Source organism: Herpailurus yagouaroundi, unplaced genomic scaffold (genome assembly GCF_014898765.1).
Source record: "Herpailurus yagouaroundi ecotype Mexico unplaced genomic scaffold, PumYag 141, whole genome shotgun sequence".
NCBI lineage: Eukaryota > Metazoa > Chordata > Mammalia > Carnivora > Felidae > Herpailurus > Herpailurus yagouaroundi.
In genome coordinates this window covers 19,469,867-19,485,318 of record NW_024412396.1, presented here as the reverse complement: position 1 = coordinate 19,485,318, position 15,452 = coordinate 19,469,867, and the positions used below count along the sequence as shown (strand labels likewise).

At 32.1% G+C, this 15,452-nt stretch overlaps 1 protein-coding gene across 3 annotated transcripts in view; it reads right to left on the bottom strand.

Moving 5' to 3' along the window:
• Positions 1–654: 654 nt before the first annotated feature.
• The window catches only part of LRFN5 (leucine rich repeat and fibronectin type III domain containing 5), a 250,062-nt gene continuing 235,264 nt past the window's right edge, over positions 655–15,452 (bottom strand). Inside the window, exons 4-6 of one of the 3 annotated variants that reach the window (XM_040477021.1) lie at positions 13,409–14,121; positions 6,930–6,973; positions 655–1,049 (exon numbers count right to left, since the gene is read on the bottom strand). In XM_040477021.1, coding sequence (XP_040332955.1) covers positions 1,032–1,049; positions 6,930–6,973; positions 13,409–14,121 — 775 coding nt within the window. In that variant the 3' untranslated portion in view covers positions 655–1,031. Of the gene's footprint in view, positions 1,050–6,929; positions 6,974–13,408; positions 14,122–15,452 lie in introns of those variants that run through there. The other 2 variants (XM_040477023.1, XR_005790853.1) reach the window with 2 other exon arrangements.

Here is a 15,452-nt window from a genome sequence, read left to right as displayed (position 1 = left end):
TTCTTCTGTGAGAACACGAAAAGGTAGGTGACTGGCCAAATTTGCTCAGATGTAGAGTTTGAGCTCAGGCCTGCCTTGTTACCAGGGATGGCCCTTAAATGCTAGGCTTGGATACTGCTTAAATAAGATTGTATTAACATTTATTGGCCACGGAAATGTCTTCCTCTTATTTATGCTGGTGTTAAATCAGATGTCTGTTCTTCTTTATCTACCCTTTATTTACTTCTTAATTTTCTTTATTTGCAATTGTGCAAAATTGGAGAAATGGGCACTTACCATGAAACATAAGGCCTAAAATTACTAAAATTCTTTGCCCTGGCTCTCCAGAAGAGCAATGCATCAATTTGGATTAATTACCATACATGCCTACCTTGATGCTTTCTGAAGTTCCACTAGGAGAAGAGATCCCTCATCACTGTCTTACACTGAAGCATAAAACTGCTGTAAAGCTTTTTAAATAGCTGTACTGCTCTCCCACAGACGTGGGTGAGCTTCAGTCATGGAAGAAATAGTTCCAGTATTATAAAGCAATTGTGATTCCTTAAAGGTTTTGCATTACATAAATGTAAAATAGTATTATTAGTTCTTACAGTCATCATTTCACCATTCATACTTGAAGCAACTGATATTTCCACAAATCAGGCACTGTACAAATTCTGTCATAGTAAAACATTTATTTGTTAAAGTGATATAGATTATTCAAGATTCTACAGTCTTAAATCATGGATGGCAATGTAACATGGATTGATACAGAACTCGATGCCAGTGTAGGCTTTTCTCTTTCCTTCTTTAAAAAAAAGAAAATACTTGTAGGCCAGAAGAAAAAAAAAATTTGGCTTTAAAAGAGGATGAACCATGGTCTGATAGAGCCAGTTCCACCAGCATCAGAGACTTCTGCTTCGGCTCCTGTGAACAATTTCTTCTAGGACACCAGTTCAACAATTGGCCTTTGTGAATTGAAACATGTTTAAATTTTATCCAGTAAAAATATCAGTGGCAACTTTTTTCAGGAGAGAAAGAAGTAGTGCTCTTCAGATTAACTCCAGCCTCTAAAATAAAAAGAAAGAAAGAAAGAAAGAGAAAGAAAGAAAGAAAAAGAAAAAGAAACAAAGAGAAAATACACAGGTAATAAGATCATTGTGCTGGCAATTTAGAAGTTACTGAACTATAAGTACCTAGGCAGGAGTTTTTTGCCATAAAATACAAGATACACCCCTAAAAACTATCTAGACACGCACATCAGTTCTTAAAATGTTATTTGGTAATTTCAAATTGGTGAATATATAAAAGAGTCTCATTTTAAACATAAATCTAAATGTATTAAGCCTAAATAGTTATGCAAGTCAAGGGCAAATTGTGGGAAGTCATTTTCCCTTACTATGTTTTTCACATTTATATTGTCAATTGAGAAAAAATAATAATTGTATTCATTAGTGCACACCACTTAAATTTTAATAATCATACTGGTTTTAAAACTATAAGCATATTAGATCACATTTGTTCATCACACATAAAACCTAAGTGATCTCTACTTTTTAAGTATAGTCTGTTGAGAGTTTTGTGTCATATTGAAATTTTATAAAATTTAATTATACATGAAATGTCAGTGAAGACAATTATTCCTCTTCATAAATTAGTTCCTCACCCACAGAACAAATAGATATGTAAAATGACAATAATGCACAAGAAAGACAATCCATAGTTAATATAATTTTGAGTAAAACAATATAAAAAATATTTCATATCAAACAGTAAAATTATTTCCTCTAATGTGGGTTCTCAGTATCATAGATTTAACACATGCCTATAAATTCTATCTTTGATGGAGATGAAAAAGAATTTTTGAGAAATATATAATTTCATAAATATGAAATAGATGTAATTTTCTCCTCGCCATTCAAAAACAACTACATGTTTACAAGTTGCGGGTTATAAAATGCATGGCACAAATGAATCATGAAATATAGAAGCATATTGTATATCAAAATGCTGATGTAGAACATATTTGGAGTAGAACACACTTGATGCGATAAAGGTAGGAAAATACTGTAGAGATGTTTTATTTAAGAAAATATTTCATCTGGGGGTGCCTAGCTGGCAGAGTTGGTACAGTGTATGACTCTTAATCTCGAGGTTGTGTGTTCAAGCCCCACATTAGGTGTAGAGATTACTTAAAAATAAAACATTTTTTAAAAAAAGGAAAAATATTTCATCTACAGAGTTGAAGTTATTTTTGGTATAAACAATAATTTTTGAAAATTATTTAACAAAAGATTTACACAACGTTTGAACACTGTTAGTAGGTAATAGATGTAAAACCTATTTATAAAAAATAATTACCTTAGAAACTACTGAAATATAGATATCATTGTTTATCTGGAATGTTCTAAGAAAAACATTCCAAAATCACTTTAAATTACAATGGGATTATATCTAAATTCATATCTATTGGGTTCACAGTATAGCTTGCTTATTTTGGTGAAATTGGATTACGAGAATTTATTTCTGTTTGTATTTCCAATCATATGTCCCTTTTGAGAGTAAAAAGATGTAGTTGTACCATACCAAAGTTCGCAGAAGTAGTAATATAAAAACCACACAATACACTTAGAAGAAAAATAGTGGGCAGTATAACTAGTTTGATTTTAGAAATAATAAACCCTTCCAGAATAAAGAATCTATTTTAATATCAAGTTAATGATTGTATAAGCTTACATATTTTAAAGAGTTTTTGATTCACTTCCAAATTACATAAAACATTATTAAACTATGAAATTATGGCTTTTATAAAAGCTGTTCATTTCAAATATTAGACAATTAGCAGTTTTGGAAATTATGGTCTGAATTTGCTTACCCTGAAGTTACTCCCATTATTGAAATAATGACATAATATGAAACTGAATAAAAACTTATATATGTAGGATATTAAAAATAACACTTTTTACTTATCGATAGGCAAACTCTTACAATGATTCCATAAAGATCTAAATATGAGCACCAAATTATAAGAGCGTCACAAAGGGAAAAAAAGCAAAATAGACTATAATAATTATGTTAAAATTTTACAAGAACTAACAACAATGAATTTGAGATAGGCTCAGGATGTTTTTGATAATGGTCGTTATTTAACAGTGAAATGATATCATGCAAAATATTATGGACAGATAGTCTTATTAACAGTACTACAAAGAAAAGAGGAAATTAAAGCTACCCCAATATTAGGAGAAGAAAAAATGTCCTGATTTGAATGTATTGTGGGAAAATGCTGTTACTCCCCTTATTCAGAATGCAATTAAGAACTATGAATGATTTTTATCTTGTATAGTTAGGATATCTAACCAAGAAGGAAATTATTTCTAGAAGTCATTATTGACATTAGGGTTCTATTTTTTTCTTATATACTGTAACATTCAAATTAATGTCAAAAGTATGCTTTAATTATTATAAAAATACTTAAATGGTTTCTACATATGTGCATATGTGCCTGTTCTATCATTCTTATTTTTAAAAAATTCATTTGAAGGGAATATCATAGGAAAGAAAAGTTACAGAACCAAGTATTTTATATTGGTCATTTTTACTGGGAAGTAACATTGGAAAGATATCTGGATCATAAATATACATTTGCTTTGCTGTTTTGCTCTTATTTCATATTTTTTTCCTAACCCTGTATTAAAATGTCACTGTTTCTTTACAATCAGCATCACTAACTTTTATTCATTTATATCTTTATGCTTTCCATAAAAGAACTGAACTCTTATCATGGTTATTGCATCTGTAGCAGGAATTTTATGATAAAGTGTAAATCGGTTAAATACCTTAATTGGTACTAAACAGAATAATCAGAAGTCAAATTAATTAGAATCAGGAATCTATTACCTTAAAGGCTGGTGCAAGCAGTTGCAGAATTAGGGGAATTTCTTGTGCATACTTACACACACAGATACACACACACAATGGACATATTTTGTTGGTCTGAATTTGCCAAATACTTTTAAAGAAAAGTTTACTTAAGGCATTTTCATTATAAATGCAACTAGTCAATTGTTCCTATTTTAACTTCTAAACATGGCATATCAATTGTTTTACTCTATTTATCTGAAGTATAACAATCTTTTCAAACACAAGATTACTTTATATGTGAGTGCCAGTTTACATGTAATTATCACCAGTTTTATCAATGACTCCTCTTCCCTTTGCTGTCAATTCATCTTAGTGTGATTAGAATCCTAAAATTTTATTATAGAAGGATCATACGTCATATACTAGATATTTTCCAAGTTCACTCTATTTCTATACATATGCAGTAAAGGTCTTAGGGGGAAAATTTGGTGTATTCTTGCTAATAGAAATGAAAATGTATACATGTATTAACTCTTCATCCTTGGGGAAAAATTATCTTAGCAGATATATCAGTATGAGGAACACCTAAACCACTGACTAGATGAAACTTTTCTGTCATCCATGTACCTTCCTATTAGACTTTGATGTTCTATGAGGGACTGTGGTATAGTTAATTTAATATGGCTGCCATGGTTAACATTTTTGTTATGTTAAAAACAAAAATTGTGTTCTAGGGTGTTTTTTGTTTGTTTCTTGCTTACTTTTACTGTATATATACATACATAGAATTTTAATTTAAATTTTGCCTTTGGGTAGTAAACAGCATTTGTTACCATCCTGCAGGAAATATAAACTTAAAATAAAAATTTATATCCCTTCATCTCTCTTCCTCCCCACCCCCCACCACCCCAAAAAAGAGCTGGGAAGCTGTGAGCACCAGACATCTCTGCCAGCTCTACCTCACTCCACCCACCCAGGGTGAGCTATTGCTGAAAGCCAAGAAAGACCATGAGCAGACTAAGCTCACAGGTCAGTCTCCTTGAAGGAGCTTCACTGGATGCATTGACAGTTATAGAAATGATAGGCTGGCTATGGCAGAAATCATTTACCATATAAGTACCAAGACTAGTTACACTGCAGTCTCACAGTGATTTCAATCTGATAACAGAAATGTAGCAAGGAGTTTTCTTTTCTTTTCTCTCTCTTTTTTTTTTTTTTTATGAGTGAATGATGTATTGCCAGTAAATTCTGTTAAAATTATTCTTTGCCTGTGGATTTGTTTTTCTTGGTAACGCTTATAGGAAAAAAAAAAAAAATAGCCAAAGCGGAAAAAAAGTTTCTAGGACAGTTTGTTTCATAAAGGGAACTAAAGAAAGACTCAGAATATTTTTTTAAAGAGTGACATATTCCACATATACACATTCATTATATAAATCTAATACATGCCACACATATGTACACATGAATTCAGTTCACGTAGAAATGACAAATCACTGAAAGATTATATACTAGATAATGGTATGGTAGGTTTAACAGATATGTATTTACTTTTACATTTTTTCTAGGTTTTTGAATGTTTTTATAATTCATACTAACTACTTTAGGACAAAGAAAGTCATTATTGGAAATTTTACATACTTATTGGCAAAACCTGTACTATCTAGAGAAATATGCAAACTCCCGAGGAAATTGCTTTTATCCAAATTTGACTTCTAATAACATAATGAAATAAACACAATACTATGTAATATGTCCTGTGAAATGTAAACATTTGGGAAATTAATTCATAATTGAAAAATGACTCTTCCAATCCTTATATAACATTCAGCACCCTTCTGGATTGTGCTTCTGATAGATTAATTCCTTTCTAAAGATATTCTCTTTCAAAACAACTAGATGTCCAAAGTTACATGATAAATGGAGTTTTGGAAGCCACAGGCGGGGGTAGAGGAGGAGAGGGGTGGTGAGGAAAGGAGGCAGAAAGAGAGGGAGAGAGTTTCAGAATGAGAAAGCAAACTGCTAGGTGCTGATGATACAACGCACCTTAACGCAGGTCAGCTGAGGACACAACATAGAACTCAGAGTATGTACCACATACTCTGCTATTGATTGTTTCCAGTGTCTCTGTTTATTTTTGCAACCTGGGAATGGGATCCTGAACTCACTAAAGGGATGATGCAGGAAAAAGTGTTTGATTTGGGAGTCAAATTCATTAGGGGAAACCCTGAATGATTGCCCAAGTTATTATTTTTTAAATGCAAAATGTTAAAAAAAACAAAAAACAAAAACAAGGCCCTATTTTTACTACTAGAAAATAAATCAGTGGCCCTTTTTAGAACTTTTAAAAGCAGAATATTTTTTCTGTGCCAAAACTTAAGCAAATGGCTGATGCTTCCAGCTGTGTGAACAGATTGTTAAAGTGCTATTCCACTCTGGAAGCACACATTCTGATCCAATTAAAATGCAGGAATCAAATACTCATTTGAAACTTCCAAAAAGAAAAAAAAAACAACAAAAAACAAAAACCGAACACACAAACAAGTGAAAAAAAACAGAAGAGTAATCAGTTGTTGACAAAAGAAATACCATGAATATTTCATATGTAGCCTTTTGCTCCATTTTATAGTGGCTTCATTCATTTTAGATAACCCTGAAACAGTTGTGTTCATCCACTATCAGTAAGGTATAATGTATCATTTCAGCTCCAATTAGGATATGGGGGGTCAAAGACAGGAGTTAATACATTCTTAATAAGTTACTATCTTCACACTGGGAAATATTTGTAAAAATGCACATTATATCATGGATAACTAACTACAAGAGTGACTCCAAAGTCACATTAGTATTCCCTTTATTCTTATAGTATGAATCAGAAATGTTCAGTTAACCAGAAATATGTCGAAGTTGAATAACTGGAAATCCATTTAACCAAACTGAATTTTAGTTTGTATCATTGAGCATTGAGTAAGTTCTAATGGAAAATTTCAAGGAGTTACATAAACTTGCAAAAAACATTTAAAATTTTATTTATAACAGGATATACCCACTTAAGTGCTGAATTATGAGACAGGTAACAAAAATCTCACCTGTGTTTCCTGGACAATCTGGTCAACATTAGTCAGCAAAGCATCTGGGAATAAAATTTTCAGTGTCATAAACAAATACACAAATTCAAGTTTTAAGAAACAGACCCTAAAACTCTTCTTACTGAAATCTTGGTAAGATTTCTCTTAATAAAGATTTATCTAATTTTTTTTAACTTACCAGTTCTTGGACTAATTGCAATTGACTTTATAATTGTCTATGACTACTTCCTGATACATACGTAGAAATTTAAAAATATTGTCCTAGTTGCTAAAGTGAGAAATTATGTAATGCAACTTTCCAGAAACAGTTCAGGAAGAGAATCAGGCTTCTACTCATTTTTCCCTACTCAAAGTTAACATTTCAGCTAGAGTTGCATATGATTAATAATAAAAGATACACCAAGGAAGAGAATCCAAAATAGGAAACATAGCTTCACCATGTTCAACATGCAGACTATTAAATAATCATTTATGATAATCATTATTCAATAGCTCCCAAAATACTATCATGTTTTCTGAAGTACCCATTTATCTTCATGTAAAACACTAATGGTGTATATGTAAACATTCTGTCTTTACATGTCCACATGTATGTCCCAATTGGCTGTAAGTGTTTAATACCATTACATAGCCCTGCATAACACACATTCTCTTTCTTTCCAAATGTTCTCTTTTTAAACAAATACTCCTAGTCATTAAGAAGTGACACAATGATAAGAAAAAAATCAGGAAAAAGTCATTTTCAGGGTTCAGAGGTGAGTGTGAAGAGAACAGTACAAAATATTTTTTATAGAACCTCAAACACAAATATTCATAGAAATTTATAATGGCCTCTGGAGATTAGGTTTTACATTAAAACAATAATAAGACATGTTCACATTATACAGGAAAAAAATGTTTAGTAAATTACATTATGGTAGAGCCAACACAATCTATTTCATAAGCCCTCATGTTAGTTGAATAATTTATTGGACATACTCTGGAGCTGAATCACAATATCTACCTAGTTCATGTTTCAGGCAAGATCAAATGTACATCCACTTTCCAAACACAAAATGAAAGGGACTTCATGATCTTCTCTGAATATATTTGAAAAACAAATTTGTTAATTTTTAAAATTCATCAACAGTAACCTTCTTGAAAAGAGTGGAGGAAATTAGACAAGTTGTAGAGATCATTAGGAAGTTCAGAAAAATAAATTTCTACTAGAGAGCTTATATTCCATTGTAATCTTATAAATAAGAAGTATAGTTTGTGCAGTTGTTCTGGGATAAGTACTCTGGTAGCCAGCCCATTTAAATATAATTTTGCTACATTAATTACAATCCATGTTGCAGGACGCAAAATTCTGATTTCAAGGATTAATTTGATAAGCATACATATTAGTATATCTATATATTAGATACATAAGTATATACTGTGTATGTGTTTTATCAAGGTTAAATTTAGATCCTAAATCTGACTTTGAAATAGCTGACAAAATCAGAAGACAATAGTACACTACTTGCTACATGGACTATTTGTAATATTTGATAAAATTGCAAATACATTAATACCATAATTTAATAAGCTGATTTCATACTTAAACAGACTCCCAGTTATATATGTCTCACTTCAGACAATACCACATTTTTAGGATGACTCCATCACAGTAATACTTATACCATTCTTCCTCTATTAAGTGATCTTCTGTACTGCGACAAGGATTGTTTTTGTTGCAAAAAGCAAGCAAACAAACAACCCCAAACTTGACAAAACTCAATGTATTCGTAGTTCCAGCACGCACTTTTCTAGTATGGGAGGAAAAGGACTGAGTAATCTGAAAAGACAGAGCTCTGAAACTATCACAAAATTCCTGTCATACATTTTGGGTATTTTCCTTTTCTGTATGAAATTTTAAAAACAAGCTATTTCTTATCCATAAATTTAACTCAACGGACACTTAACTCACAAACATTATAAGGTCAATAATAGTAATGATAATAATAATGATTAAATAATGATGATGGTTATCATCATCAACTAAGGAGGATAAGAAAAAAATCCTTTTCCCATCCAGCCTATCTCTGTGCCGAAGTCCTTTCCCCAAAATGCCACAAAGACTCACAGGCAGAAGCATCCACATTCACTGTTAAAGAAGAAAGACTGGGCGCTTCCTGAAACACAAGGGAAGACTGAGCAAGGAAGAGCGTAAGTAGTCTTCATTCTGTTTAATATGGTAAATACTGCTTTCTTAGCATCATAAAATAGAAGTAGGATTTTGTCACACCAGGAAGAAAATGGGTTCAGATCTTCAATCCTTGAAAAAATGTCCCATTTACCTTCTCAATTCTATGCACAGTAAGATACTTTATGTTTTTGACATTTTTTAGACTATTGGCATTTAAATGATTATTATTAAGCTTAGTATTGTGAATAACATGGGGGAAATAGTAAAATTCAGAAACTAAGAGGCAATTGTTGTGAATTTTGTGATAATTGCTCTAGGTTTTTACTTTTAAAAATGAAATATTTAGTTTCCCCTTAGTACAAGCAAATAAAACAGTTAAAATTTAGTTTGGAAGTAAGTACCTCCTGAGTGCTTTAAATTAAAGCAGGAAACACTTCTCAAGAAAAGCTATAAAGAGATTCCTATAGATAAGTGGAATACATTTAATTTTTTTTTTAATTTCTCAATTCTTATGGAGAAAGCATGTATCATTCAGGTAATAGATTTATGATGTTTATAAATAGCTTATAATAATTCTCAACATACATTCTGAAACATTTTTAGTAAAATACATCTACAGAGCTCCTAAAATCAACTGTCTGAAAGCATAAAATACTTGCTATAACCTCAACCTAAGTAACTGCATTTAGTAGTTTAAAAAATAATTCAGGAAATAAATTAGCCACCGTGAAGGTATTACTGTATCTAATTTAAATTATTTATTTAATGCACCTCTGTTCTAATCTTTTTGTAGTGTAAAAATAAATGATATTCATCAAACCAAACTTTGTTTCCGCTTAGGATTTTGAGGAAGCTTTAGATGCCTCATTATCCTTTTGTGATGTTCAGAAATTACATATATTATATCAAAAGACCTACTTTAATAATAGTTGGGGCATTTTTGAATTGGGGGACAATTTTCCAAAAGAAACAAAAAACAACACAGGAAGACGTATAATTAAAGAGAAATGTTTAGAGCAAATATCTGCAAATACATTTTTTGTTAGTTTTCATATTGAACAACCTGAAATCACAGTGTAGAATGGCTAAAAATAAAAAAAAAAGTAATTGAGAATAAAGAAGTAAAATCAATGTATACAACCTATACATAATCAACAACAGCAAATCATATGCTTTGGATTGCATATGTATAGCTGGTTAAATGGGAAATGCAAGAAATAACAGAAAGAAAAATAGTAAGAGATAGCATTTCTTGCTTATAGTAATAAAATAGCCAGATCACAAATCTCCATTGTGCATATAATCAAAATTCTTATTACTGCACCTTCGTCTCTGGCCCCATTCATTCATTTATTTATCTATCTATTCATTCATTCACTCGAGTAACTACTGTGTTTCAGACATTATACCAGGTACCTTCAATAACCTCCAACCATCCCAACGATTTATTTTTCAGTCACTTCACACTGAAATTGCCCTGGTGGAAAAGTTTTTCATATAGTTGTAAACAAAAACATTTGACCCTCTTGATAGGCCAATCTTTCATTGTTCTCTCAAAATATAAACTTTTTGAAAAGGCAGAAACATAAGGCCTTCTCAATGCTTCTAAAAACAAGTGTTCAAGCATTTGGTTAATACACCCTAAAAATAGTCTTGTAAAGCTAATAAAAATTAAATGGTTTCAATGGCTTTAGTCAAACAGAATAAATTTCACATGATTAGATGTTATAGAGTTCTAAATGTTTATAAGAAATAAGAGATATTTAATTAAAGTTCCATTTGAAACATAAGCAGGGAACTGATTTTAAAAAATACAGGCAAATGAAAAATATAAGTTAATCAGTAGCTTGGAGTAGATATGTTACACTGTGGCCTTTATACATGATTTCAGAGTCCCCTTGACCGTAACCTTCATAATACCAGAGATTTCTTTTTGGGGATTAATTTTTTTAAGTCTGAAAGCCTTTATATATTCTGGACTTTTTAATACCATGTAGGTAAAAACTAAGGAAGGGAAAAGTGATATGCTTTTGTCATTCAGCACCTTTTGAAGAATTATTTGAAGTTAATTAGAAATGTTAAATTGGGATCAGAGCATGATTACAGAAATTGTGTGGGAGATACACTTTGCTCTGAGTAATGTTTTTGATTTTACAAAATACGACTACACATGTAATCTCATTTATTCCTCAAAGAACTGTACAACTGACCCATGAAAGCTGATTAGACTTTAGAAATGTGAAAGGCAAACATTAGAAAGGGAACTGGGGCAAAGAAGGCATTTATGAAACATCTAAGTTGGTACTAGCACATTAGATAATTTCTTTCAAGACTTGCATGGAGAATAATCTTGAACTGCTTTAATTTTACCTGCTTTTGAATGTAATCATGATACATCATGTATAAGGTGTGCCTCTGTCAAGTTAAAATTAACTGACATTTTTATATATGCCTCTAGTAGAAGGAAATTAAACTAATGACTACCATTCCTTATCTGTGTTTTAATGTTTAAAATGATTTGTAAGAGATAATAAACTTTGTGTTTAACTTACTCTCATGGAGTACGTTATATAAATAAAATACATATCTTATTATATTATGGCTAATTTTTTTTTGTTGTGCAAGGTTCTCACATGAGCCTCATTCTCAACCTCCCACTTCAAACATCAAGAAACCTCTTAATATTAACCTCCATTTACCAATCTTTAAAAAACTACCATCAAGTTGCCATATAATGTAAGATTTTCAATGAGTAAATAGGAACATTTATCTATAGACCTTGATTTCAGTGAATGTCCAGGAATGCCATTTATAAAAAAGCAACATTATTGTCTGACTAAATTAAAAATTTTTAAATGTTCATTTCTGACAGTGACAGAGCAAAGTGGGGAGGGGCAGAGAAAGAAGGAGAGAGAGAATTCCAAGCAGGCTCTGCACTGTCAGCACAGACCCCAACATGGGGCTCAATCCCACAAACATTGAGACCATGACCCAGGCCAAAACCAAGAGTTGGACACTTAATTGACTGAGTCACCTGGGTGCCCTTAAATTTAAACATTTTTAATGATAAATTAAGCTGCATGATTTAATGATGCACTAAGCTACATGATATCTAATTAAATTTCATCACAGGTTTAGGTTAAAATGAATACATTTACTTTAAGAGAGAAACATTCCAATTGAGAATTATAGGCAGAAGGGAAAAATGAAATCACCATTTGGTTAATGAGCAATGCCTTTATATTGCTTATAAATGTAATAAGAATTCCATTAAAAGGATTTTTTATTTTACTTAGTGATAAACATAAACCTTCCTTTGATAAGGCAGTCTTATTTTTTTGTCTCTCTTTTTAACTTACATTAAGAAAAACATAAAATTCACTCATTCTGCAAATGTGTACCAAATGAACAAAACACCTTCACATGCCCAGGTAGCAGCATGTAAAATTGTGGCATGTGACATAAAACTGAACTAGATTTTTTTGATAAATGCAAAATCAATTGCATTTTCTTTTGCTTCCCACTATGGCTATGGCATAAAGCTATGGCATGGGTGAGAAATACCATAAGACCATTAAGGCACCTGAACCAAGAATGTTGTTTACAAGCATACTTATGTTAACACTGTCTGGATATACTTATTGAGTATTTTAAGTACCGTGACAACACAGAGTTGTTCTTTATAATATCTGCCTGAAAAGAAACACCATTGTCCTTGAAAAAAATATACAATCTACTCATTGAAAAATATTTATCAGCCATGAGTGAGCCTTTGTAAGAGTGGAGAAAATATCATTATTTATATAGGCAAGACATTTTTTGTCTGATGATAACCTTTATTTAGTGTTCTGGTATTGTAGAACCTGGAAGCCAGCCCTAGAATAGAAGGCACTGCTGCTCTGTCACGTTTTATCCCTAACTACTTCATATATGTTACCTTCATGTATTAAACTATACCTGGAAGGTTTATACATCTTGGCTCTAGTAGCCATGTATCAAAAAAAACAAAACTGGAATTTCAAATTCCAATTGCCTATGTGAGTTTTCAAATCACTTTTTCATTAAAAAGAAATACTAGGTTACACAGTGCTTTCCGATATCCACTCAGAATTTGAAAGAGTTGTTTTTCCACTATGCCCATCAGAACTGTGGAACTGAATTAACATGGCATTCATAGACATGCTTCTTTGAGAACACAGTCCACGTGTGTTCAGTGAGTTAATATAACAATAGTATTCCTTAACTCCTCCATTCAGGGAGTACCTGTGCCTTGCTCTGGATCTCTCAGCAGGCAAAGTGAGAAACTTACTTGGCTTTGAATGTGCTCTTTTAGATGTGGGCCCCTCTGTGACCGAATCAGGAGGTCGACTAGCTAACTGCAATGCAGTTGAGTTGTTCCTGTTAGTGTTTTGGGACTCAACATTTGTGACGCCTTCATTCTGTGGTTCGGTACTTGGCTTTGTGCCAGTCTTTCTTTTCTGCTTCTGGGACACAGAAGTGCTTGAAGTCCAGGTAGGAGGCAAAGCAGAGGTAGTGGTAGAGGAGTCCTGACTTGAACAAGTTTCCGAAGATTGTATCACATTGTCATTGGCAACTTTACAACACTGGGCATTCTCTTCATGCCCCACAGCTTGTTTGGACATGGACTGGGGCAGCGTTACACTACAGCCTTGGATTTGAGCCCCATTAGTTTGAGAGTAGACATTGCTGACCTTGGTGACCTTGTGTTGCCCGTTATTGTTGCAAACCTTATACCGGATCATTAGGATGATGATGAAAACCAGCACAGATGCTACAATTATTCCACCAATAATAATAATCATGGTGCCTCCCAAAAACTGGGACTGCATGAAGTGGCATCGCACATAATCTTGTTCCGTAGTAAACTGGATGCAACCCACGACTCTCGTGGCAGTGAGCGAAGTGATGCCATCATCATATATTGCCAAGACACACAGGTCATACATAGTTCCAGCAGCCAGGTTATTGACAAGAAAAGTTTTGCTCGTGGGAGGTATCATTCTGAGGGACAATGGAATTTGCGTTAATATAAGAAACAAAACATATAAACACACATGCGTTATGACTTCAGTTCTGTTTCATTTCAGGATTCATTAAGATGAGCATACTTATAACAGATATGAAATATGGGGAAATGATTTAATCTTACATTTACCTAGTTAAAATGGTTAAGACTCATTGTTGGATTCTGCATTATATTAATGGTGCCTGTGCCATGCCTTGACAAGCTTACTAATTACATTGCTTGGCAAAGCAGAACTCCTAATAAAAGCCACTGCTAAAAAATCATTTATGACAAATTGCTTTTGAAAGGTGTGACTGTGACATTATCTGACTACTAAACAAATCCATTTAGCACTTACAACACCTCTGTGACTAAAAGCCAATTTGAAGGAAGGGAAAACACTGACAATCACATTAGAAACCAGAATGGAAATGCATTTCAGAGTATTTATTTTCCAAATCAGTTATAAGCTGCTATGGAATGGTATCCAGTAAATCTATCTTTAATAACTAAGATAATTACTAAGATTAAAATACTTCATTTACACATTTCAGCCCTCTTCTTTTGTCTTCAACACTTGGTTCCCAGTATGTTTTTATCTATAAATGAGGTTGATGAAAATGCATGAGTAAGATTATCCTAAAAACATGAACAGGGCAATGCTGTTGACCAGAGTATAAATCCTTTGTTCTGCCCATTGTGGGCTGATGAAATTACCTTCAGAACACAGTTTCTAAAGTTTGATAAACATTACAGACATCTCTAAATTCATTATATCACAAACTCTTCTGTGGATGCTTTTTTTTCCCACATTTTTTAGTAGCAACCAGATATGACATGACCTAAACTGAGATTTCATTTAGAAAAAAAAAAAATGCTTGAAACTATATATTTTCTCTGAAAAAATTTTTTAGAAAATTTTAAAACTTGGCAATAGTAATCTGTTATACAACCTAGACAACGTGTTCTAATGAACCAGGCAACTTTTAGGCCAGAGTATTTATTTCTGATTAAAATCACTATTATTTAGTAAGTGCATGATAAATACCAGGCATTACTAAGCACATTATTTATATCATAATTTTATTCTTTTTATTCTTTTTTTTCTGGAACACCATAATTTTATTCTTACAATGATTGTATGAGGTAGGCATCATTACTATTTTATTCATGACAAGCTTTGCAGTCATGAAATTCAAGCAACTTTCTGAAGGTCACATAGAATTTACTTGTCATGGTAGGATTAAAATATTAGAATTTGGAAACTAGAAGCTGACATATTGCATATATCTATATATATGCAATAGATAGATACATATATATATAT